Source organism: Paracoccidioides brasiliensis (genome assembly GCF_000150735.1).
Source record: "Paracoccidioides brasiliensis Pb18 unplaced genomic scaffold supercont2.9, whole genome shotgun sequence".
Taxonomy (NCBI): domain Eukaryota; kingdom Fungi; phylum Ascomycota; class Eurotiomycetes; order Onygenales; family Ajellomycetaceae; genus Paracoccidioides; species Paracoccidioides brasiliensis.
This window is the reverse complement of record NW_011371366.1, coordinates 818,356-843,544: the sequence shown is the minus strand read 5'-3', so window position 1 is coordinate 843,544 and position 25,189 is coordinate 818,356. Positions and strand designations below refer to the sequence as shown.

Here is a 25,189-nt window from a genome sequence, read left to right as displayed (position 1 = left end):
TTTTCTTTTTTCACGTTGTCTTATCGGTTTGTTATACTTGCGAAAATTGGACTTTGGATGGGTTGATTTGATATCCAGGGATGTGTTCATTTCTTCTCTGCTTATTTTAACCCTGTTGGTTCCTCCCGGTTTATGTATTATGAAATTGGTGCGGAGTATTTTCCGGTCTCTGTGTTGCTTTCTGGTTTTACGCTGAAGATACGAAACCATTTGGAAATTTCTTCTTTTCCCGCGGGGATATAATCTTTGGTGTGGGGTCGTAGTTTCATTTTTACCGAGGGCGGATTCTGATGATGCTCATATGCTCTTCTTTTTTAATCCATTCATTATGCCTCATACAACGTTATCAAGGTATGACAAGAATCGTGCTCTCCCTCGTTGAGAGACCGCATTCGAACCGCTTCTTTCATGATTTTACTTAACAATCGCTCCATGATGGCTGACATGTTGGCAAAGATTGTGGCATCGATTTTGGATGGATGCGCTCTCTACTCCAAAGCCTCCTTCCTGCCTCCGTCACTCGCTTCCATCAATGGCATTAAATGCATTTCTGGGGTATGTATGCCCTGCCAAAAGGCATGCTGTTAGCAATTTGCGGGATTACTCGAAGAGGATGGACATGGTACCACAATGGATCGCATTTCTCTCGGGCCAAAACTGTGACGAGAGCTTTAGACCTGGTACTTGGGCGCACGAATTACTCCAAATGAGCGTGAAATCTTTGCAGAAGATTGCAGATAAGAACAACCTGCCAAAAGAAGCTATCTCAATTCTGCTCATAAGCAATAAATCCTTTCGTAAACTCGAAACTAAATATGCTGACTACTGTTAACCAGATCATGATATCTTCAACTGTGAAAAGAGTCCTACCGAGAATGGTTCGAATAGCATAAACACCAGACTTAAAAAAAATCATTGACAACCAACCACCCTTTTCACGGGATCCGCCCCCTTCGCATTACTACACACTCAGATGACTTCCTGGATCCTTGAATACTATCTTAACCACGGGCCCTCCCTCTTTCACTCTGCTGTTCATCAGGAGAGCCGGATTGCTGGTTTTCGTTGGTGCCTATCGATACTCCATTTGTAAATTAACTACCCATGAGTGATCTCATACGTAGTTAACTATTGATTCCCTGCTGCTCAGAAAACGGAGAGCCGTGGCCACGTTCTACCGTGCCTCTATTGCTCCAAAAGCTCCCTAGGAATGAGATCGCGGGGAGGGCCATGCTAACGTTGCAACCCAGGTTGGGTTTTGATGAGAAGACTTCCGTTAACTAGCTCTTGATGCCTCTGGGCGCTCTGTGCTGAGATTGTTTCCTCTGTAGCGACCTTTGGCAATTTGTCACCACGCACTGGATCCTGCATATGTGCGTCCAGAGCCGTCCCGAAAGCGGACGCGGTTTTCCCATTGCTCTTGAGAACCTGGTTTTACAATTCCTTGGTGCCGCATTTGAGCTATCTGTGTTCGGCTGACTGTTTATCCAAGGCTCTGCTTGCGGTGTAACTACTGGAGATATTTTCGCTCATCGACCTTCCATGCTGCCTGTCAGCATGTTGGCTGTTGGTGTGGTTCGCTATGCTTGTCTCTTGCCCTCGTGGGTTCTGACCTAATTGTTATTGTGGCTTATTCTATTCATAATGGTTTGAATGTCATAATACCTCTGATTTTTGCGCCGCCTTTGGTGCAGTAATATGACTTCTTTGAGCGGTTATGTCACTGATGATGACCGAATCGAAATATGAGCGGGCGACGCTTTTTATCCTCATTTGCGTAACAGATAATTTAATCGGGATCTATGCTAAAGACAATGCGATCTCATCCAGAAACTGCCTATCTTTGTTGAACTGGTTCTTGCCACCCCCCTACGTCTTGCTTATCCAGGTAGCCGGCCGGCGCCTTCACCTGCTTTGGCCCTCTTAGGGGCAATGAAGATCAAACCAAATCTATCTTGAAAAACTCCTATCCAATATATAGTTGGTTTGCAGCTCCCTCTGACACGCACAAGAATGTGCCAGGATACATAGAACACTGGGGTTGTCTACTGTTCATTACGCTTGAAACAACATAATAGAACATTATATATTGTTTTAACTTGGGATTTCACAGCATTTTCAGCGGAACCCTCGCTTTGTTCCTCGTCATTTAGTGCACAAAGATGCTTAGAAAATTGAATTGGCACGAATTTTCTTAAATTTGATATAGTTGGCATCATATTGACACTTTGTGTTTGGTGTTTGAAGAAAGTGAGGGAGACCGCTAACAAAAAAAAAAAAGAAAAAGAAAAAGAAATGGAAAAAAAAAAGAAGAAGAACAAAAGAAATTGAGGCATAGAGCATCCAATGACACATTCATAACGCAATCAGCTCCAGCGCATATCCCCACGGTATCACTTACGAGTTTGTATCTTGTGTGGGAAGTAATCACAGAAGAACAAAATAAATAACAAATAAATAAAAATTAAAAATAAAAATAATTAGAAACAGAAAATAACCTCGAGAAAACAGATTCGCCGTTTCACACCCCAGAATCTCGGACCTTCCCAATAACATCAACCCACTTACCACCATTTGTCGTGTCCGGGGCCTTCAATCCTCCCTTAGGTGTAGCAGCCGTGCTCGTATCTGTAGCAGCAGCATCAAAACCTAGCATCCCCTCCCCATCTCTCGCCCATTCAATCAGCATCTCTTCGCTTCCCCAGTCACTCATCCCCATGAGGCCGGCGGGTACATTGGGTCCGTCTACAAGTCCCATGGGACGCGAAATGGAGGGACAGCCCGTGAAGTTAGCCAAGAAGACATACTCCATTGAGCGTGTGCTGGAATCCACATCACTCACACCTCTAGCGAGGTCAGCGTTGCCTTTAAGTATTTTCCAACCGGGGAGGGGCGTGGTAGGGGTAGCGATGATTAGTCCCGGGTGTTGCTGGAATAGAAACGCAAGATGCGACATGAGAAGATTGCGAAGCTTTTGGGCTGCGAGAAAATCCCGGGCTCTGGTTGGGTTGCCACCGACTGCCATAATGATTCTGTTGGCTGGGGTGAGCTTGCTGATCTGGTCCAGTGAGAGGTGGGATTCAATTTCGGCTAGGATTGTCAGAGCGTGAGCTTTCTGGCCTTCAGGGAGCAGTGGAATAGATATATCGACTACGGTGTAGCCTTGGTTATTGCGATAGTAGTCGATGGCCTTGTTGAAAAGGGCGAGGACGGCGGGATCGGCGCGGTTAACCCAGTCGGGGAATACGCCGATTACTTTGGGCCGAGATGATAATGATTGACTGGATGGAATGGTGGTAAGGGGATCAGGGAAGGAACTAGATGTCATTGAGCTAGGATCTGGGGCAGCCATGATGCGGTATGATAAGGCCAGGTCGTCAAGATTAGATGCCATAGGGCCAATAACACCGGTCGTTGAAGCTATGCCAACTGTTGGATGCCCGGAAACTCGGCCATGGGAAGGTTTAAGGCCGTAGATGCCGCAAAAGGAGGCCGGGATGCGGATTGAGCCACCACCGTCTGCACCCAGTGCGATGGGTACAAGACCGACCCCAACAGCATATCCCGAGCCTCCCGAAGATCCGCCGGTGTAGTAGTCTTCATGGTGAGGATTTCTCGGTGTCCCAACATTAGGGTTGTTGTTTGTGGTGTCTGCGAGAGGTTTCAGCTAGTTAGCACTTGGAAAACGCAAAAAGTTGCTTCTAGCTATGGAACATCGTAATTCGACGGAACAGAATATTTCACTTAAGTAATAGTATCTCACCAAGTCCCAATTCATGCATGGAAGTCTTCCCAATAACAACTGCACCAGCCTCTTCCCACTTCTTAACGCACCAGGCCGTTCGATTCTCCGCTCCGGTGAAATCCAACTTGCTTCCCAACGTCCGCTTATATCCCTCAATATCAACTTCGTCTTTAACTGCAACAGGAACCCCATCCAAAGGACCCAATGGATTTCCATTTTTATACCGCTCCGTTGAAGCAGCGGCGGCAGCGCGAGCAATATCGGCCTTGGTTTCAAGAAAGCCAATCGAGTACTCGCCGCAAGGGTTTGTATCACGACGGATGAGGGGTAAAAGAGCTTCTACGACCGCAGTTGGAGTGAGTTCGCCTGACAAATACAGCGCATGGTAATCTGCGGAGGTATAATACCCCAGGCCATCGCGTCGCTGACTTGGGGAGGGCAAACTCGAATGTTTGGCCTCAGAGGGGTTGGCAATAGGCGTGACGGTAGGGTCATATCGGGGTTGATAGTCATTCAAACCAGGGACGTTGCGGACGACGTCGAATCCGGCAATTCGCCAGAGAGCGCTCTGGATGAAGCCAAAATATGGGAGCCTATGCGGGGAAACTAAGCAACGAGAATTGGCTTTCTCACTGGGCCTTAATATTCTTCTCCGTAGCTGGTATCTACGAGAGAGTAGGACAATGAAGGTAGGAAAGTTTTTCAGAAATGGGGAACGATATTACTGACACTGAAGCTGCTATTTCCAGCACCCGGCCACGAATGAGCGGGTTGGATGAAGGTAGATAGTTGAAGGGCACATTAGGGCCTTTGCGCGGTATTGGGTAGTTGTAGAACCGACGGTGAGTCTCCGATGCTCCAGTCATGTTTGCGGGATTGTCGATCTTGTCTTTGGTGGACTGATCGGCAAGATGCATATATATATATATATATATGTACGTTATTGATGCTTCTCAGAGGTTGTTGTCCATGGATGGATGTCGTCCACCTTTTTGGCGCGTCCACGTGAAAGTGGCTTGCGATGGATTCAGGAAACAATTAACAAGTTGGCTACCAAGGTACTGTTATGAGGCGAGACCGCCGCCTTTAAACTCTGTTCCAGACACACTCGAGAATAATAGAGATCCATGGATATGTTATGCTCACAATGTTTAAAGGTGGGAAATATTAGCGGCTCGCTCGGACTCTCCGGGTTTTGATCAGGGATAGAATCAGGGGTTTTCGCATGATAGAATTGAAGTAGTATAATGACATATAACTAGTTAGTTATCCATATTATCCCCTCGTCCGTCTCTTTTGTTGCACAATTAGCGTGGTATCACTAGGCGTAAAATAAAGGCATTTGTCAGCATGTCTCAACCAATAGGTTCACGCACTATTTTGTATGGGCTGCTATTGGTCACTACAGATCCACACTCTCGCAATTTTCATGTAAGCAGAAAGTGTGTTGAGAATTCAGATCTACCTACATGCCTACCATGGAGCCCTATCCACCTGCAAATATGGAACCTACAGGGAATTCAGGTGATTTTCTAGAATCCTGATCTTAATCTATGCATCAAATAACCAATATATTCTCTAGAATCTATGAAAAAGCCAGGTAGAACCTCTACAAAGTGAAAATGAGCAATTGAGAAAGTCATTGCAGAGATACCACCTCTAGAATCAGTTAAATTTCTTCCTCTAGAACCTAGTTCACAGCTGTCAAATCTTCATATTCCACCAGATATTGATGTTCAAAGCCCCTATGTCTTATTTACCTTATTCTTCTCTGAAGATTCCATTCATAATATTGTCAATTCAACCAATCTCTATGCAAAATTGAAGGGAGATGATGGAGATACTGATAATGAAGCTCCAGAGAGCTTTGGGAAGGATAAGAAGAAGGATAAGGAAGAGGAAATCCCTATGGAAGCTTCTGCAGAACCCTCTATATTTATGGAAACATCTAAGGAATTGAAGACCTCTATTCAGCAACATCCATTGGAAAAGACCACTTCAGAGGAAATAAAGGTCTTTTAGGAGCTCTTATCTATATGGGGATTCATAAATCCAGCTGGACTGATCATTATTGAGAGAATAATCTGAGAGAAGGTCCTATTCATTCAGTTCAATCCTATATGACCTTGAAATGTTTTGAGCAAATCAAGCGCTATTTCCATACATCCAACCCTCGAGAAGCTCGCCAGCCAGATTCTAAGAATAAAGATTGGTGGTATAAGATAGAGCCTTTGGCTTCTAACTTCCATAATGCCTGCCGGAAATATTACATCCCTGGCTCAGAGATTTCCATTGATGAAATCATGATTAGATGCTTTGGTTGAAGACAGCACACATATAAGATGCCTGCTAAGCCAATTCCTCAGGGATATAAGATCTTTGGACTAGCAGAACATGGATATCTTTGGACATTTTCCTGGTCTAGCCGCCGGCAGAGCATAATGCCTATGTTTCAATTTCCAGAAATTACCAGAACTGGATCCATGGTCATGAATATGATTCAGCGGCTTCCTAAGATCCCTATTATTAGACCTACTGAGGAATCGGATACTAGATCCCCTACTGAGGAATCGAATACTAGACCCCCTACTGAGGAATCAAATACTAGACCTCCTACTGAGGAATCAAATACTAGACCTCCTACTGAGACTCCTATCATTGAAGCTTCTATCATCAAAGCTCTCCCTACTAGTGAAGCTCCTACTAGGCCTTCTGCTGAAGAGTCAGCTAATCAACAAGTCACTCCATACTCAATTTACCTAGACAACTACTCTACCTCTGTTCAATTATTCCACCTACTTTGAGAGCATGGCTATGGAGCTTGTGGGACTACCTGCTCTAATCAGGTTCTCCCTATTCTAGCAGAGCTTTGAGAGCATTCAAAAGAGTATTCTATGGAATACTCTACATGCTATGGAAGTGAATAAGGTCCTCTGTCTAGCCTGGCAAGACAATAATATGGTATTAGCTCTTACTACTATTCATTCTTTGGACACCTTCATTGAACAATTTTGAAGACGGCCTGGAGAACTCTCTACCAATGCTCATATAGTCCACCCAGTCTTTGAGAATCAACCTAGGAAGAACCTTCAGATTCCAAAGATTATTGATGACTATAATCATAATATGAATGGAGGAGACCTAGCAAATCAGTATAGAGCTTCCTATAGCTCTCATAGAGTGAGCTATCGGACCTGGTTGCCTATTTTCTATTGGATTCTGGATGCTGCTGTTGTCAACGCGTGGAGGCTTCAGTATATATATATGAAGCAGCAGGGAGTCTCTAGGCTACCTACTCATATAAGCTTCTGTGAGAAGCTCTATCAGCAACTCTTTGAATTCAATTTGAAGATCCATGATGATCTACCCCATGAGCGATCAAATTCAGAGCTTATTCATCAACAAATTTCTCTACCAAAGCCTACAATTTGTGTCTGGTGTTGATATATGCGAAAGCTAGGTCAGCAGGAGAGTAGACAAGCTCCTAGATCAAGATCTGGATGCTCAGCATGTAAGAATGTGGCTCTTTGCTTGAAAACTAGATGCTGGGAGGAATTCCATGGCATTGGCCAGAGCTGAAGAATCTATATAACGTAATTAGGCTTAGCTTATTATAATACACCAATACCAAAGAGTACGCAATATTACACCATTTAGCCAATAATATCACGTATAATATACACTAATGAAATCGCGCTAATTGTGCAACAAAAGACGGAGGATAATACAATTGAATATATGTCATGCCAACATTCTCCCTTCACAATCTCGACTTGAAATTCCACCTATCCATAGCCAGCGCAATCCCTGTCAAGATCGCCGCGTAGGCGACTAAGACGGCCATCGACGCAGCCTTGTTCGCATCCAAGGTATTCATCCCCATATTCACCGCACCAGTAAGGAGATTTGCAATTAGGAAAATTGGCAACCCATTGCGATTAAACGCACGCATGATGGTGCTCGTTGCAAAACGACACCGTTCATCCTCGCTCGCTTTGTCAGTCGCCTGATACACAGACGGGAAAAACAAAGTTTCAAAAACACAGAAAATGAAGAGTTGTGCGTTGTTAAATGCTATAACCCAGAGTATATAAGGCATGTTCGCTAGCCGCCTGGAAACGGGAATGCCCGCTCCAAAACCGAATACATGGAAGGAGTTAAATACGAAGAGCACGGTCGTAATAATGGACGTAATTGCTAGACGGATAAGAAGCGCTTTTCGCGCCTTGTATGGAGTCTTGGAAGGGGATGTTTCACGGGGCATGATTTTTAAACCTGTGGCGCGTCCCGCGAGGAAGATAGCTAGGTATCCGAGAAGAGAGAATACCCCCTCGCGATTTTTTGAAAGGAGGGACGGGCCTCGGGGCGATATTAGAATATATTTCTTCAAATCCGTCGACTCAAGCAAAACCTGGTATCCAATGGCTATGAGAAATGATAACGCTTCATATGACGGAATAATAGACGTTAGCGAATGGAAGATCTCCACAAATGGATTCAGAAATGCCAATGTAAAGAAAAAGTTCCAATGCACGCCATATTCCGTGATGTGTTCCGCATAATTCAGCCCCTTTACGCTGTAAAGTCGAACCAGACCGAGGACGAAAAGTGGGATCATGTGGCGGACTGAGGTCATGAGCCTCTTGGGCAGCGATCTGAATCGCAAGGAGGAACTCCGTTCTCGTAAGATAGATCGCGCAGACACCACACCCCCAGAAAAGACAAATGATCCCACTCCCAGATCCATAAGAGACGTGCCCCAGTTCTCGACCTTTGCGAATCGCCGGGGAAATATGCGAAAGTCAACGGCAAGGATGGCCATGCATGTTGCTATCATCATCGCGCCGCGGTACGTAGTAAGGAATGGTCGGAGAGGGATATCCTCGAGTCTATATGAAGATGATTTCGCATCTCCCCCATCAGCAGCCGAAGATTTCAGGCCTACGGGTGGTGGAGGCTTGGCTTTCTGCGTCGGTTGATATTTTTTGGAGCCGAACAATATCAAAATTGCAGGGGAGATGAGGAAGACGTTGAGGAGGAGAGGAACTGATGAGTATAGAGTTGTTGCGAAGAGGATTGCGGCGACATTAAGGAGGAAGTCTACCACTACGGAGGCCGGCACAGAGGGCGTGAAAAAGGACTTGCGGGATTGGAGGACAGACCAAAGCAGCCCCGCGGACTGGGGAGGAGAACACTGTATATTAGTTCCGAGATCTGAGGTATCTTAATCAATCCGGACTTACCGATGCGACCAGAGTCACAGCATTAATCTCCAGTATATCTCCGCCGGAAAGGTTGGACACGAAGGCCTCCTTTCGTTCTTTGTAGGTCTGAACCTTGGGCATCGTGGTCAAGAGGTCAAGGGGAAGTATGCGTATTTACAACTGAATCGACATTGTAGCCCAGGGCATACCGCTTTTAGTCTTATGGTAATATGTGGTCAAAGGACATATATGCTGAGATCAAAAATGCCACGTTGCCGTGGCTTAAGGACACGCGTTGAGCTGCGGATGTTTTTTTATTTTCTTTTATTTGGTTTTATTTGGTTTTGTCGCCGTTGACATCAGCGCCAAGACAATCTCACAAAGCTTCATTCTTAAAATACACCAACTTCCAACATGGATTGTGTAAAAGAGAGGAGCTCGGAGAGAATTTACAAATTTAGAATCACCCAGGAGGAAGCCCCGAAATGGCGCTCTCCGGAGATAATACCTCCATTAACAGTGCAGCACCAACAGTTTGAAACTTTTCGCAAATTGAGGTATTTCAGGAGCTCATGGTTATTTACAATTTACAACTCAACAGCATCATTGATAATCCCTCACCCGGTTATTCAAGCTGACCTGACAGGGTGCGCCTAGCGCAGAATCATAGCTGAATGATCCTGGATGGCAGAGATATTTATCTCCGGAAGAGGGGTCGGCATGGGTTGCAAATCTGCTATAAATCCATGGACTTCCCATGCAATAACCACACTTGGCATTCAACAACTTCAACTACCCATAACCGGTGTATCACCCATCGGACAAAGAATCGGACACGACAAAAGCAAAAGAAAAGAAAGAAAGAAAGAAAGATAGATAGATAGATAGATAGATAGATAGATAGATCCAAAATGTCAACCCAGCCAGCACAGCGCTACATTACCACCCACAACTCCACGGGTGCCTCAGTGTTTGACACCACCATTCCCACCACAGTCCCTGAAATAGAATTCCCTGGCGGGCAGGCTACCCTCACAGTCGATTACGCAACTGAAGGCTTCCCAACATCCCTCTCCGACAACAGAGATATCGAAATCTACAAGAAGCACCTGGCGACTCCGCCGGGAATCGTCCTTGAAAATGGCACTGTGATGAGGCGCGTGGCCCTGAAACCAGGCTGGACCTCTCCGATGTATCGCACCATGAGCATCGACATTGGTGTCATAGTTGATGGAAGTGTCGAGTTAGTGCTGGATTCCGGCGAGTCCAGACTCTTGAACAGAGGAGATGTTTTTGTGCAGAGGGCCACGATGCACAAGTGGAGGAATGCTAGTTCCACGGAGCCGGTTACCATACTTGGGTTTATCCAACCGTGTGCGCCGTTGGAGGTTGCGGGGAAGCTGTTGGAGGAGGAACATCCTGCTTGAGGGAAGATATTCTTCCGTGAATGTTGGGGGGTGGGGGAGGGCTCATATTTAAATGAAAATTTGAGCCGCTGTCGAGAACTCATGTATGATGCCATATTAGAAAGTGTAGGGGGCGGATAGGAAATTTGAAATGGATACAGAAAACCAGAGCCATAAAGCAACAACCTCCCGAACTATGAAAGCAGGTGAAACTGTAAGAGCGAACACAACCCATTGGGCAACAAAAAGAAAAAAAATTAGTGGAATCATTTAAGATAGAATGAGACAAATGTGGTTGGGGGTCAAATATGTGATTAATGCTGAATCCAACAGTAACAAGTATGTCTTTAGACGATTCCGACTCTCCGGAACTCAAACCTCTCGTACTCAAAGCTTCATGTTGGCGTTAAGTCCATATAATACGGGAACCCAAGTCACTCAGGATCTGGAACGAAAATTGCTAGAATGCGATGCTGTCAGCGCCACTTTTCGTCGCATCCAGAATCTAGGGCAAAAGGATGTGGATCCCGGTTTGGGTGTATGCCACGCAGCAGAGAGTTCCTCTCGTTACCATAAGCAAAGAGGGGGTAGATGGTTTCGGTCGCGGACGTCGGAACGGGAGGAGAGGAGGGAGGTTTCTCACCTCCCCATCGCAACTGGGACCAAAGGTGTCCAGCGGTAAATACAACCAGAGCGAGCTTCGATACGAAAGAGTCAGGCGCCCGCAAAAGTTCACTATTTTTAACTTGCCAAAGACTTGATTTTTCAGGTTGCTTCTTGAAATTGCAAACTTTACCTGCTAAACCCCTGGTGGCCGTTTTTCACTTTCATAGGAGCAGCTAGCCGGTTGAAATTTGCCCTCAACATTGACATAGCCCGGTATTGGTTTTAAAAATGGGTTGCCTTTAAAATATGGCCAATTCTTGGTTCAATGCTGACGCTGTATGCAGAAATGTCAGCCAGCGTGAAAAGGGAATCAGGCATCGCAAGGCCTGCTTAGCGAACCGCGCTATCCTCCAGTTTTGGTTGATCAAGGACGCGGCTGTGGGCTGTCCTGACGGCTGATGTCCTCTGCCTTGGTGGGAAATAAGCTAATGCGTGCGAGGATATATTTCCCCTGTACTTGCATGGACTTGTTTTCTCCTGTTGATCGTTCAACAGAAGCATCTCGAAACTGCTGTCAGCGCAGAAATTAATGCTAGCACCTCACAGCCAAACTAATGAATCCGCTTGTCAACACTATCATCAATTTTCTCCTCCCTTGGCTGGGATCCAAAGATCAACTGGTCTTCCCCGCGAACAACATGCGGTCGCGGCGTAGCTGATAAAGAACTACGATGATACCCACGAACGTATAACAGCATTGACAGGACCTTTCTCCAGGGCTTCTGCGCAACATTCCGACCCGACCTATCTTTCTCTCCACGATGGGTTGATTCTTCAGGCCCTCCCAGGCCACAATCTGACAAACCAACGTACAGCGGCAAAAGAAAACGGAAGCTGAAAAGAACGGGAAAGGCGCGTAACACCTCGCGACAGGCCAATCAGGCACTTACTCCTTCATCCTTGTGCGCGAAGCCAAAATAAAAATATAAAAAATTAACTAAAAAGAGATGAGAAGGCGCAGATAATCAATTCGGAAATTTAATGCGTGATATATATTTATTTTATTTTCTTCCAGTTATATTTTCCTTTCATGTGGCCTTGCTGACTGCATTCAAAAATTGCCGGCATGCCTCTTCTTGCGCTTCCTTTAGCCTCTCTTTCCTGCGCCGCTGTGATATTCTGTGGATGTTAATAGAGAACCTGTTTACTCAAAGGCAAAAAAGCCAACGCTCGTCAACCACCGTGGACCCCAGTTCTCCTTAGCTCCTCCGGCAATAATCGTCTAATACTCCACAAACGCGGAGACACGCGGGAAACCGTCCAACAATCACCCAGTCGTCCAGCATACGTACGATCTTTAAATCAAAAGTTCTCCCCCTTTTTTAGTTCCCCCACCTGCATACCAGGAACTGGTTCCCTACTAGAAGGCAGAAGTCAGCATCAAAGCAAATCGGAAGGACAGGGCCAGAGAACAACCGAGAAACCAAGGAAGGGAGGGGGAAAGGGGGGGGGGGGGGGAGAACAGGGAACAAGGGACAAAAGCAAAATATAAAAATAAAAATAAAAAATAAAACATGGGATCCCTCCAGATTCTCTGCATGCTATCGGGCTCGTGGTTCTTCCTCGTCACTTTTCTCGTCCTAGGCATGTGCCAACAGAAATATGTGAGACGGGCCAGTTCCCGTTTCAGCAGTCAACCGAGAGATCTCACGCCAACGTACGTCGTCAACAGCGTCAATAGCTACCGCCGCAGCCGCAGCCACAGCCACAGCTAGCAAGTCTAGAGCTCCGAGAAAGGCTTAATTTCCACTTTTTAGAGATGGCTGGCGGGCTGTTTTGCGAGACTCCTATTCAAAAGCGAGGAGTAGGAGGACTGCGTCTTACCGGACTGGCGTTCTATGTTGGCGCCCGGTCTTCGTATAGCCCTCATACATACTATGAAGGAGGGGGGGGGGGGGTCACCTGTGGAAAGTGAGGAAGAAGAGGTAGGCCGGTTCATAACTGCTTCTAAGAAGTAACTATATATCCTCTTTCCTTCGCGTCATTATGCATTCATACTCCTACTCTTTTAGGTATGTGATGCAAAACGAACGGAAAAGCACATATTTTGTTCCGTCGGTATCCCCTCGGCAGTTTGTCATGTCCCTTTCATTTTTTTTTTTTTTAAATGTTGGCTCCCTTACTTAGTTAACTAACTACTTGAATATCCAGCTATTGAAAACCAGGAACTACCGACCGACCCTGACGGATATGGTCGATCAGCGGTAAAGTAGCAACCGTTGAAGAGTGCGGCAAGTGCCCCGGATCGAAATGGGAAATGCAAAGTTTCATTTTTGAAGACGTTGGTGTACTTGAATCTTGGATGGGTGCTGGTTGGAGGGGATAGACGAAAAGGAGGTCAACATCTCTCTCTTTTTTTTTTATTTTTTATATTTTATATTTTATATTTTTTTTATTGTACGTGGATGAGAGATAGATTTTGAATGACAAACATTAGTTTTGCCCTTTTTGTATGTGATATTCTTTGTGTGAGGTATTTCTCTCTTAACTCTACGCAGTGATCATATTGATGTAGCACGCGTGGTTGAGGTGTTGGTGGTGTTTCTAGCGACCGTACTCTCATGAATTACAATATGGGCAATTTGGAATAACTCAACAGCAATTTTTTTTCTAGGAGCAATTTTACAGCCTTCTTCTCTAGAGAAGTATTTACAACACATGTACCTACATAAACCCGGTACAGTTTCTTTTCTTTTTCTTAGCTCTATCAGACTACGTTTACTGAGTATACTGCTTCTGCAGCAACTTCGCAATCGTTTGAAGCTGGATATTACTCGTGCCCTCATAGATAGCACCGATCTTGCTGTCTCTGAACATCTTCTCGGCAATGCCCTCACGGACAAAGCCCATGCCACCCATCCACTCAACCGCGGAGCCTGAAACCCGGCCCGCAACCTGGGACGCATAAAGTTTAGCCATGGCAGCGTCCTGCACGAAGTCCTGGCCAGCTTCCTTCTTGCGGGCGGCATTGAAGACGAGAGCACGAGCAGCGGCAATTTCAGTATAAGCTTGCGCTACTTGGTGTTGCATGCCTTGGAATTCACCGATGAGTTGACCGAATTGGCGGCGGTCGTTCCAAATGTATCTGTTTTTTTTTTAAAATAAAAATTAAAAAAAAATTGAGATGCTTTGTCAGTTTCGTTTCCAATGGATGGTGGAACAGCACAAATGATGGCTGCATAACAAAAACCTACTTAGCAGCATTTTCCCAGGCGCCCAGGGCAAGACCTGTCATTTGGGCTGCGATGCCAATGCGGCCCTCGTTCAATAGGTTAATGGCATATTTGTATCCCTGACCCTCCACTCCGATAAGGTTCTCCTTGGGGATTTCAACGTCGTCAAAGTTGAGGACGCAAGTGCTGCTAGCCCGGATACCCAGCTTCTTCTCCTTCTTCGCGATGCTAAACCCTGGCGTATCCTTTTCAACAATAAAAGCGGTAATGCCCTTGTATCCCTTGCTGGGATCGAGGTTCGCAAACACAATGAAGAAACCGGCCTCCATCGAGTTTGTAATCCACATTTTCGAGCCATTGATCTTATATCCAGAGCTAGTCTTCACCGCTTTGGTTTGAAGGGCAAAGGCATCGGATCCCGAGGCAGGTTCTGACAAGCAGAAAGACCCAACGGTGTCCGTGGCCAGCTTTGGCAGCCACTTTTTCTTAATTGCTGCATCGGCGAATCTGAGAATGGCAGTGTTGACGAGGGTATTATGCACATCGCACAGAACGCTGACACTGGGATCGACCCGGGCCAGCTCCTCAATCCCGACAATGGCAGAGGTGAAATTCATGCCAGCTCCGCCAAATTCCTCTGGGATCTCCACACCCATGAGTCCCTGTTCGAATAGCTGCTCAATGACGGCAGGGTGCATGGCTTCGGCTTCGTCCATGTCCCGGACCTTGGGACCAATTTGCTCCTGAGCAAACTTGGACACGGATTCGGCCATCATGGCTTCGGTCTCGGAGAGATGGGTGATCGGAGTAGGCGTGAGGGAGGTAATGTCAACATCGTTGTGGCGGGGTGTGGCGGAGAACGAGCGGGTGCTGGAGGGGATATACAGAACATATTAGAGAGCCCGTTGGGCAGGACAGAAACGTGTTGACGAGTACAGTAGAGAGAATTCAAAAATCTTCTTGACTCGAAGCGGGTTTCATACCACTGGAATGTCCTTGACGGCACCGTCTTTCGAGTTGCTGTGGAGAGAATGGAAGCCACAGGACGGCCTGAAAGTGGCCGGAGAACTCGTGCAACCGAAACCATAACTCCTAATAATATCGAGGAAGCGCCGTCGTCAAGGGTTCAAACACCAAAGCACGGGAACAGAAATGTAGTCCGAGGTAGTCAGATCTTGAGGCCTGGGAAGTTCGAAAAGAACAGATTCGAGAGATTCAACTAACAGAAGATTTTTCCGGGGTTGGCTTTTTAGGGCATACAAGTCACATGGGGAGGGCTTAGGGGCCCTTCGGCTATTTACGGAAGGCACCCAATGAGGCAACTACTTACTTGGAACTTTGACAACGCAGCGCAAGCTTTATCAAATTGATCCCAGTCGATCTGATCAGGATAATAGAGAGAGTGAAGCCGTATTAACTGGCTGGCCTTGGTCGACGCTGTTCAAGTGTCGATCACCAGACTCGGATGGGTTCACTCTCATTGACCTATAACTGTATGAGCGTGCGTCACAATCCGAAACCAAGGGAAGATAAAGCGGAATAGCCTCGTACATAGCTGTCTGTACCAAGCGCCTAGAACTTCAGAGACAAATCTGCTTATCTAGACGAATTCAACGCCCTGCAAGGCCAGTCTGTATCACCAGCTTATTCGTCTCCTCTAACGTAATCCACCGCCTCTCTGGCCCACTTCTCTTCCATGTGATGTGTTCATCGACCTAGTTGTATGTGTCAACAACAATAGGGCCGTCTAGTCTTCTACCAGAAAGATAGAAGTCTACTAGTTATTCAAAGCTTCAGGAGAAGGTCAAGTTTCAAGCTGCTGCATGGTATAATATCTCTCACTTGCGTTTTAACTAATCAACTAAACAATCGTATAATATAAAGAGATTCTTAACCTATTTATGACAATTAAAATAATACACTGAATTCTCTTTCTCGTAAACTGTCGCGAAAGATTGAAACTTTCAGCGATGTTGCATGTGATCAACGATTGCGTTGCTGCATACTAAGACTTGTTGCATTAGATATGATAGTCACCAGCCACATAGTTAACCGGTGGCAGTGCATTATAGGGACTTTCCGGTTGGGTGTCGGTGACGTCATCCCCTCTCACGATGTTCCGCCAATAAACCTGCGCCAAGCCCAACTTGACGCCGTGAAAGGATCCCGCCGCTCACACGCAACTTCCCCGCTGCTGGCCAATCACCGACTCTGGAGCCCTGGTTGAACCATATGGAAGTCCCAAGGTTGTGCGTACCCTGCGATTTGTGGCTGATGCCCCTCCGTACTAAAACAAACCAACCAACCCAACCCCTCTTCCTTTCTCAGGAGCGATATATTCTTCAGTCTCCCACCTTTTTGTTCTGGCGATCTTATTTTTCTTTCTTCTTTGGAATTTATCACTGCCTTGTGTGGCTGGGTTTGATATCTTACATCTTCGCTTTCAAAAGTTCCCTCCCCCGCCGCAACCGTAACTGTGGTTGAAATACCAAGTCCATATTTCTCTGTTGTCAGGATTACGTATGTTGCCCCTCAAAACTGTAAAGAAGGACGAGAATTGTGTCGCAATAAACCATGATCCATACTGACATCTGTTGAATACTCAAGTGATACACTCAGTTTGTCAACTCTAGATCGCGAGAATGTCGGGGGGACCTTACGATCCTCGTCTGTTTTTCAGCATCAACAATATCAGAGCGTTCCATATTCAGAATGGAGAGGAATCGGAACTCACCCCATCCGGCCCTCAAACACTCTCTCTTTTGATGGTCCCAACCTCATGCCCGTCTACGGATCCCGAATTAGCCTCCCAGCCTCCAGAAGACGACTTTTACCTCCATCTACACCTCCCCCCCGAGTTGGATCTGCCTTTACCCGCAACTACTCAGATATACCACCAGCCACCCGACAGCTACCTCATCCCACGCTGGGATCTGGGACCCGAAGCCGGGGCATTCACGCGTATCCAATTTCCTCCAATCGGCAATGGTCCAGATGAAGTGTCCCAGGAAGACGTGGACACCTTTGAAACTATTCTCGCTCAGTGTACGGCCTTCCTCGAGCGGTCTTCCCCCCCGAACTTTGCTAAATATAACCCTGCCACATATGCTCCTGGTGAAGGATACGTTGGAACCGGGAGTGACCACAGGAGTGAGACTGCGAAACCCAAGTCCGGTCAAATCGTCCTGGTTGACGAGGAGAATGGAAGCGTGGTTGGAGAGCTGACGGATGGCTTTAACGTCGTGGAGGCTGCAGATGTGAAGCACGGCTCGAAGAGTATGTCCAATCTCACCCTACACAATTCTGGTAAATAAATTTTTCTCACCAGAGCTGCAAAAATAGATCCGGTTGAAATCCAGCTCCCCTCTGAGGGACAAGGTAGCAAGATCAGAGTTCAGAATATCTCTGAAGAATATCTTCACACCGCGAGACACCCGGCCTATGCAAAGTCCACCATTGTTCAGACATCCGTCACCGCCTCGCGCCTGTTGGTTGCAGGTTCTGCGTTTATCGGCAAGTCCCTGCAATCCGGCGCAAACACCTTCACCCAGAAAACAAAGCCCAATGCCAAACCCATGACATTCAAACCAACGACCCACGCTCGGATCCGGAGGATCAATACAATCTCCACCAGCGCCGCGGGACTCTCATCCAAAACTGTTGGTACGGTAACCCAGATAGCGCAGAACCTGGGCGCCTCCGTCGCGGGCAAGAACCAAGGTTCAAAACCAAAAGGCTACGATGAAAATGGCCAGCCAATCTACGAATACAAGCCCGGTATCCTGAATAAGTCCCTCATCGCCTTCTCGACAATCGCAGACGGCATCGACCAGAGCGCAAAAAATCTCCTGCATTCGGGACAATGTGCCGCAACCACAGTCGTTGGCCACCGCTACGGCGAAGAGGCTGGCAGAGTCACCGCCAACCTAGCTGGCGGGGTGAAAAATGTCGGCCTGGTCTACATTGATGCTGCGGGCGTGTCTCGCAAGGCCGTTCTCAGATCCGTTGCGAAGGGAATGGTAGTAGGTCGCATGAAGGATGGACAGCAAATTGTCGTTGGCGGCGATGATCATAAGCCGCATCCTGGATTGTTTGGGCAGCAGCCTCCACCGCCTCCCCCTCTCATGGGGTCGGGGAGTAGCCAAAGCTTATCTGGCTTAACAGCTGTCAACCCTCCTCACCATCCTCGTGGTCCGTCGCCCGCTCCTACTCCACCACCTGCCTATGGTGTGCAGACTGGGCGCTCGCTGGGCGGCACGCCATTGCGTAATGGCAAGCAATCGAACGTTTAATCCCGTTAAAAAGTTTGAGGGCGGGTAGGGCTTAAGTTTTCCGGCGTTTGCGACATCTCTTTGGGGGTCTTTCTGTATCACTTGTTTTTCGATACACGATCCTCGCTGTATTAGTTTAGCTTTCCAGCTGGTTCTTCGAATGATTCCTGGGGCCTTTTGTTTTCTGCATTTCCGCGCTCATTCCATTTGGGAGTTTTTTAGTATTTTCCCGCGTTTTTTGGCGCTTGCTGTAATTAGTGTCTTGATATTGGAACGGCAATAATTGGCATAACTAATAGAAGATACATCTTTCCCTGGAATACCTGCACGGTAGTTAACTGCACGGCAGAATCTGTGTTGTAGTGCTCTCAGGGTTGAATTTATAATCCTGGTCTGTCACCGCTCAGCGTTTGTATTTTTACCTATTTAAAAGGTTCTTTTTTTTTTGTCCCAAGGTTGTATATCTATTTCCCCTTCGGGCACAGATATTCCATTTGGGCGCTTGAGAGGTCGTGACTGCCGTAATTGGCAATCGTATTTCCCGCGGCATGTATTAAAATAAGCTTGATTCAACCCCAACCCCCAAAATCTACCTAGTCCCGAGTAGGCAATTAAGTTATGAGATCTCAAAACTTTGCAACTTTCTTTCAACGGCCAGTTAGTTATCGCCTGTTCCCAGGTCAGGCCGTCAGGTTGGGATGGGCAGTCTGGACATATCCTTTCTATCGTTCCTATCTGTTTTCCTTGCCTGAGGGCCTCGTTCCAGCGATGGCAATAGGCTTCGACACTTTTGGGGTGTCAAACTGGACGACCCATGAGTTAGTAACAACGATGGAAATGAAAATGAAGCGAAGTCATCGCCAGCCCTTTTGTCGTCAAGGTAGAAGTGGATATGCTGCCTGGCGTGCTCCTTGGATCCCTTGTTAACTTCAACCCCTACAGTTAAAGGAGAGATTAAACTACAGGCTAAAAAATTTAGCGCGACCCCGGAAACCCCCTTATGCTCGCTAGGGGAAGGCAACCATGACACATCTGGTCAACTTCGCTTTCGCGCATGTCGACCACAGAGCTCAGTGGCACATATATGGGACGTACTTGGGAGTCGGCGCCAGCTCCCAAGTCGGCTCTTCTGCTGGCGCTGTTGCCATTATGATTTTATGCAACGTTTCAGACTAATTAATTTGTCCCTCGACCACAGATGGTTAGCGCTGCGTTGCTGCCTACTGGGGCCTGTACTTTTCAAAAGTCTCGTATTTCCAAACTCAATTGGGTGAACTTCAAAAGGCAGCTTCAATCCGTGGTTGTTTTCAGTTTTCATAATTGTTGTTGGCCTTTGAGCAACAGTCTTCTTGCCCAAGCACTTAGTTCTGACAGCAATAGTCCCCGAAACCCTTTACCCGCCTTTGTTCTTGATTTTATCTCGTGAAATTTGACATATTGTGTTCGCCTCCCGTAAGCATGGAGTTACCGTCTATCCCAGTGCCGTTGAATGACTTCATTTCCTATCTGGATAAAAATAGTCGTGATGAAGTTCTTACCGGCAGTGTGATGGCTCCGTTCAAAGCCTATAAGTATAAGCTCCGTGAGGTTTTTGCCCAAGAGCCTGACAATAAAATCCTTGAGGACCCTCATCTCAATGTTCTCCCCGTCTATAACGGTCAAGCCGAACGCCTTAAGGTGAAAGCGCGGGATCTTCTTAACGAAAGCCCAGCGGACGCTGAAAAGGATATTCTTCCACTGATTCACAGAGCACTGAAAGGGAATGGCGGCCCTGCCATTGTTCCTACGTTCGATCAGTTCATGGATAATTTCAGACTGTTTTCGGAGTTATCCTTGGTCGATATGGACTGGAGCAATGTTGTTGTGTCTGGAAGTGCTGTGACTACGTGCCTGTTGCCTGTTCCTGACAAGTGCAGTTCCTCCCGGAAGGCGCAGAGGTATGAAAACGAAATTATTTGGCCTTCTATAGATAGACCTTAGACATGCCCTTTTGAGATTTACTGCATTTTGTTGATCTTTCAACAGAGAATACTACCACGAAAAAATTGCAACTTCCTCCGACGTCGATCTGTTCCTCTATGGGCTTAACGAAGAACAGGCTATCGAGAAAATCAAACAGATTGAGACATGCGTCCGCAACAGTATTTTGGAGGAAGTCAGCGTATATAAAATTAATTTCAATCATAAGATTCTTATTTATTGCGGAAGATATCTAACAGCGGGAACAGGTCATTCGATCCAAAGATGCCCTAACAATTGTCTCAAAATATCCAGTTCGTCATGTCCAGATAGTTCTCAGACTCTATAAAAGCGTCTCGGAAATCTTGACAGGCTTCGATGTCGATTGTGCCTGCACCGAATTTGATGGCTCGCAGGTTTGGGCCAGTCCCCGGGCAATCGCAGCTTTTGCTACTCAGACGAACTCCATGGACCTCACCCGGCGTTCTCCTTCGTATGAAAACCGCCTTGCCAAATATGCCCACCGCGGATTTGAGGTGCACTGGCCGGCCCTGGACCGTTCCAAGATTGATCCGACAATCTTCGAAAGAAGCTTTAATCATATTGTTGGCCTCGCCCGACTCATAGTTACGGAGAAATTTCCTACCCAAGCTGGGAGGGAAAAGTACATTGGGCAGCGCCGTGCAGCCCGAGATAGACCTCTTCCAGCCGGTGGGAAGATCTATTATCGCAACAGAGCAAACCTGAAAGAAGTCCAACCGGAAGATGTTGCAGAATGGGTTGAGCAAGAGGATGTTTCTAACTACCACACATTCACCATTCCGTATGGGCCAAAATACACGTCCAAGAAGGTATTTGTTTTTCCACGTCCCTTTTTTACAAGGGGCCTTGTCATTGATATCTCTTTCTTAACAGATCGAGAAATTAATCTACAAGAAGGATTTACTCCTAAATGCTGAGTGGAACAAGCCTAAGGATCGTTCTGTGGATTTGCATAGGCACCCTGCGTTTTTTGGTAGCGTAGAGCACGTCACCGACGATTGCTGTGGGTTTTGCCCTGTTCCGCTTACAGACGAGGAGAAGGACATCTCAGAGCAGGAGGGTAAAAAATACGTGTCAGGCAAAGTCCAATTTTATGAAAAACGATCCTGGAAGACAAGCAATCGGGAGCTTCAATCCTATAACGGATTCAGATTGGACTGAATTCGCGTACGTCAACGACGCAGAAAGTCTCTGTAAAGCCATTGTTGAGGGATATATTGCCCACGTTCAAAAGTGTTGCACCCAGGAAACTTCAATGTAAACCAGCGAGACTACACAGGGGGCATGCCTTTGCATCTAGCAATAATGTGCGGCACCCCCGAAATTGTACAATGCCTCGTCAACCGCGGGGCCCGGCTTGTGAGCCGCGTCGCTGACGGATTCACCTCCCTTCATCTTGCTGCCGCTCGTGGGGATGTGAGAATCTTGCGAGCCATTCTTCGGAAAAGTGAGGCAAATCAGGTGGAATATCTGGAAAAAATCAAATAAAAATCCAGAAACTGCTGGACATAATATCGAATCAGATGGCGACGACGATGAGGAAGGTGAAGGAGAGTTTGACGACATTTCAATTGTGAGAACCGGCCCACAGTCCCCCTACGCCGCCACTCAAGGGTCAATGGTCATTGTTACCGACCCCTCAAAGGTCACCATGGAAGAACAGAACGACGAGGAAGACGAGCCTAATTTTTACGATAACCTTGGCGTTATTTCGTGGGATATCCCACTTAGTCCGCTTCATGTGGCTATTCTAAATGGCCATGTCGATATTGTCAACTGCCTTGCCACGGAATTTGGTGTTGATGTAAACCAGCCGTTTGTGAAGAAGGAGTACAGTCAATCTCATGTGCTCTTTTCCATGCTCCTTGCAATGCACCACCCTTTCGAGATATCCAAGGCTTTATTACAGACCCTCCTAGAGCTGGGCGCTTCTTCCACACAAGCCGATATGCAACATCTGACAGCGTTTTATTCTCTTGTAATGGTTGGAGAATCTCGTCTTCTTGACGCGATTTTCAAATTCGACGGACCTGCTTCCCACCTTGCAATAAATCACCCAACTGTCACTACTGATTGGCGACCTCGAGCTGTACTACCTTTAACGACAGCGGTTAGGCACAAGGGCATTGCTATGATTGAAAAATCATTGGACAACGGCGGCACTCTATCAGTGCCCACTGAATGTCACCGACGTTTTTGGGCTCGCCAGGGAAAGATGACGAAGATTGAGGCTTGTATGGTTCAACTGATTGTTAAAGCAGCTGAATTTTCAACACCTGTGGTGGTCAGAAAGCTCTTGGATGCCGGGGCTGATCCTAACACAATGACGATAGATGCGTACGCATTACTTGATTCGGATTTTGGTAGCTCTAACAATGGTCGGACTGTTCTTGATGTTATTGGCGCGCGAAAGGATTTTTTGAAGTCATTGATTCAGCATCGCAGTAAACCCATCACTTCTCTGAATGCAGAGCTCAAATCGGACGCAGTTTATTTGGATGGTCTGATGGAAGGGACATTTGAATATTCCTTTGTCCAGAAGGATCTCGCCATGGCCAAAATTGCAGTTGAGGTAATCGAAAATGAGTTGAACAGCAAAAGATTTACAGAAGCCCAACAACAAGAGAAGCAGAATGCCGACGGGATCAAACATGAAATTGAGGCTCTAGAGAAAGTCGAACAAGCCTTGAAAGCAAAAGGTGGCAAAATCTTTGCAGAATTGCACCCTACACATGATGGCAATGCTCATGTTCAACATGGGAGGGACAGAATGCCATTAGTTCTTGATGACACAACATTGAAGAAGTTTGAAATCAATTATACATTTACAGATCAAGATGTTGGAGATCTGGATATGAAACAGTATCTTCCACTGTAGGTTTATCTCTTTTCCTCCCTTCATTTTTTCTCCTCCTTCTGTAGTTCTGCCCTCCATACTATCACTATAAGATGTCATTTACTCTCTAATTATTGGAAAACAGGTTCCAAGCCGCATGGGATGGTGATCTTGTGAGAGTCAAGCAACTTACCACTGAGCCACAGGCTCTGAATAAATCATCATCATCGCTTCAGCTTACAGCAATGCACAAAGTGCGGCTCTTTGACCCATTCACTATTGCTGTGGCTCAGGGCCACTTCAAGCTGGCTAGGGCAATTCTTCAAGATGTTGAGGCTCAACAAGTCCAAGCAGATACCAAAAAGACAAGCTGTAAAGTATATAAAGTTGTTGTTGACTCTAATGTTAATGATTACAGTTCCAGCGGCGAAACTGATGATGACTCAGATAATGATGGAGTAGGTGTGCATTTCAACATTGTTAATGACCAGCAAACCATTGATGATGTTTGAGATACCATGAACACCAGTAAATACACGACTTCCCCCTTTTATCTTCTCACTCGTAGCCGAGATATGTCTCTATTCCTGGGAGATAAGGAATTTGTGAAAAGTGAACACAAACACTTGTCCAACATTGTAGGGAGCTGGACTCAGGATTCTACTGTAAGCAGTCATGCTTTGGCCTGCCTTTAATTTCATAAATTGTTTTGGATCTTTTGTTTTACTGACCTTCTCGCCTCATTGTCTACAGTATTGGGCCACACAAACTATGAAGGCATCTTTCGCAATCCAGGGCATGTCTCTACTTGATTTTGCTGTCTGGCAAAATGACATGGCAGCAGTCAAATTTTTAGTCAAGAAGCAAACACACTACTTTATCAAGAGTAAATCTGACAATGGTGACTATCACAAGTTTATCACGGTTAGCTTTGATATATTCAAACTAGCTGTGAAGAATGGCCAAACTGAGATGCTAGGTTTTTTCATGTTAAAAATGGGGATTGGATTCCCATTTCCGGCTCTGATGGAGGAAGCTGGTGTCAAAGTGAAAACTAAACAAAAGGTATGTAATTGACCATGGTTAATTATCAGCTAAATGAGCGCAACTTTCCTATCAAATAACCAAGTATTATCAAGGCCTCTCTGTGTACAGGAGGAAATGGGAAGATTGGGTGACTGAAAATGTATACCCTTATGGACGCTCATTACAAAGCTCCAACTCATTTCTTTTGCTCACCATTACATTGAAGAATCTTGAGTCTGTTAAGTGGTTCCTTAACAATGAGCCTGAAAAGAAATATAGGGAATTTCTACACACTTTCAGAGATGACAGTCGCCTGGCGCCCCTTTTCCAAGAAGAGAGTGGATTTGAGGAGATGATAACATCCTGGCTGGGTGCTTGATGTGAGTTACACAGTTGCTCTTTCCCTTCCTCTTCTATGAGAATCATTGTTCATGAACTGACAACCACCATCAGGAAATTTGGCTCTCCACTGTGCTGTAATGACCGCACCAACTGAGGAACTTGGCATTTCTCTCATTCACTTTATCCTCCAACAATTCCCAGACTCCTTGCACACAAAGAATGCTGATGATCTCACATCACTGCATCTGGCATTTGCTGGTCAGAGGATTATAGCCACCAGGGTGCTTGTTGAGGCTGGAGCAGACTAAATCACTTGGGACAATAATGGCCATAACATGCTTCATTACATTCTTGTCCCACATCCTTCCTCCGCCAATCACTCTACTGAAATCATTAGAGTGCTGAGTGGCATCTTAGATCCTGGGGTCCCTCTCAACCCTTGCAGTACAAAGATCTCGTTTACAGTCTGCAAGATCAAGTTATCTTGAATGGGTAGGCAGAGTCCCTTGTCAAAGTGGC

At 46.3% G+C, this 25,189-nt stretch overlaps 11 protein-coding genes across 11 annotated transcripts; 7 read left to right on the top strand and 4 right to left on the bottom strand.

The window, feature by feature from the left end:
- Positions 1-532: 532 nt before the first annotated feature.
- PADG_06812 (uncharacterized protein) lies at positions 533-832 on the top strand (the record flags this gene model as incomplete). The annotated part of the gene is made up of 1 exon (XM_010763797.1): positions 533-832. One exon carries the CDS (start codon positions 533-535, stop codon positions 830-832), a length of 300 nt encoding a protein of 99 aa, XP_010762099.1.
- Positions 833-2,521: 1,689 nt separating this feature from the next.
- PADG_06811 (uncharacterized protein) lies at positions 2,522-4,611 on the bottom strand (the record flags this gene model as incomplete). Its single annotated transcript, XM_010763942.1, has 3 exons — positions 2,522-3,651; positions 3,764-4,338; positions 4,475-4,611. The coding sequence occupies 3 exons, from the start codon at positions 4,609-4,611 to the stop codon at positions 2,522-2,524; spliced, it is 1,842 nt and encodes a 613-aa protein (XP_010762244.1).
- A 2,894-nt stretch (positions 4,612-7,505) lies between these two features.
- PADG_06808 (glucosaminyl-phosphotidylinositol O-acyltransferase) lies at positions 7,506-9,090 on the bottom strand (the record flags this gene model as incomplete). Its single annotated transcript, XM_010763941.1, has 2 exons — positions 7,506-8,924; positions 8,989-9,090. 2 exons carry the CDS (start codon positions 9,088-9,090, stop codon positions 7,506-7,508), a joined length of 1,521 nt encoding a protein of 506 aa, XP_010762243.1.
- A 770-nt stretch (positions 9,091-9,860) lies between these two features.
- On the top strand, positions 9,861-10,376 carry PADG_06807 (uncharacterized protein; the record flags this gene model as incomplete). The annotated part of the gene is made up of 1 exon (XM_010763940.1): positions 9,861-10,376. The coding sequence occupies one exon, from the start codon at positions 9,861-9,863 to the stop codon at positions 10,374-10,376; it is 516 nt and encodes a 171-aa protein (XP_010762242.1).
- Positions 10,377-10,644: 268 nt separating this feature from the next.
- On the top strand, positions 10,645-11,420 carry PADG_12189 (uncharacterized protein; the record flags this gene model as incomplete). The annotated part of the gene is made up of 2 exons (XM_010764021.1): positions 10,645-11,033; positions 11,306-11,420. 2 exons carry the CDS (start codon positions 10,645-10,647, stop codon positions 11,418-11,420), a joined length of 504 nt encoding a protein of 167 aa, XP_010762323.1.
- A 2,319-nt stretch (positions 11,421-13,739) lies between these two features.
- On the bottom strand, positions 13,740-15,281 carry PADG_06805 (uncharacterized protein; the record flags this gene model as incomplete). Its single annotated transcript, XM_010763939.1, has 3 exons — positions 13,740-14,106; positions 14,216-15,064; positions 15,178-15,281. 3 exons carry the CDS (start codon positions 15,279-15,281, stop codon positions 13,740-13,742), a joined length of 1,320 nt encoding a protein of 439 aa, XP_010762241.1.
- A 1,555-nt stretch (positions 15,282-16,836) lies between these two features.
- PADG_06804 (uncharacterized protein) lies at positions 16,837-18,486 on the top strand (the record flags this gene model as incomplete). Its single annotated transcript, XM_010763938.1, has 2 exons — positions 16,837-17,470; positions 17,537-18,486. 2 exons carry the CDS (start codon positions 16,837-16,839, stop codon positions 18,484-18,486), a joined length of 1,584 nt encoding a protein of 527 aa, XP_010762240.1.
- A 667-nt stretch (positions 18,487-19,153) lies between these two features.
- PADG_12188 (uncharacterized protein) lies at positions 19,154-19,613 on the bottom strand (the record flags this gene model as incomplete). Its single annotated transcript, XM_010764020.1, has 2 exons — positions 19,154-19,424; positions 19,561-19,613. The coding sequence occupies 2 exons, from the start codon at positions 19,611-19,613 to the stop codon at positions 19,154-19,156; spliced, it is 324 nt and encodes a 107-aa protein (XP_010762322.1).
- Positions 19,614-19,923: 310 nt separating this feature from the next.
- Positions 19,924-21,627, top strand: PADG_12187 (uncharacterized protein; the record flags this gene model as incomplete). Its single annotated transcript, XM_010764019.1, has 4 exons — positions 19,924-20,402; positions 20,491-20,626; positions 20,694-21,275; positions 21,340-21,627. 4 exons carry the CDS (start codon positions 19,924-19,926, stop codon positions 21,625-21,627), a joined length of 1,485 nt encoding a protein of 494 aa, XP_010762321.1.
- Positions 21,628-21,750: 123 nt separating this feature from the next.
- Positions 21,751-23,814, top strand: PADG_12186 (uncharacterized protein; the record flags this gene model as incomplete). Its single annotated transcript, XM_010764018.1, has 3 exons — positions 21,751-21,913; positions 21,963-23,340; positions 23,448-23,814. The coding sequence occupies 3 exons, from the start codon at positions 21,751-21,753 to the stop codon at positions 23,812-23,814; spliced, it is 1,908 nt and encodes a 635-aa protein (XP_010762320.1).
- Positions 23,815-23,820: 6 nt separating this feature from the next.
- On the top strand, positions 23,821-24,978 carry PADG_12185 (uncharacterized protein; the record flags this gene model as incomplete). Its single annotated transcript, XM_010764017.1, has 4 exons — positions 23,821-23,967; positions 24,056-24,367; positions 24,432-24,699; positions 24,782-24,978. 4 exons carry the CDS (start codon positions 23,821-23,823, stop codon positions 24,976-24,978), a joined length of 924 nt encoding a protein of 307 aa, XP_010762319.1.
- Positions 24,979-25,189: the final 211 nt, after the last annotated feature.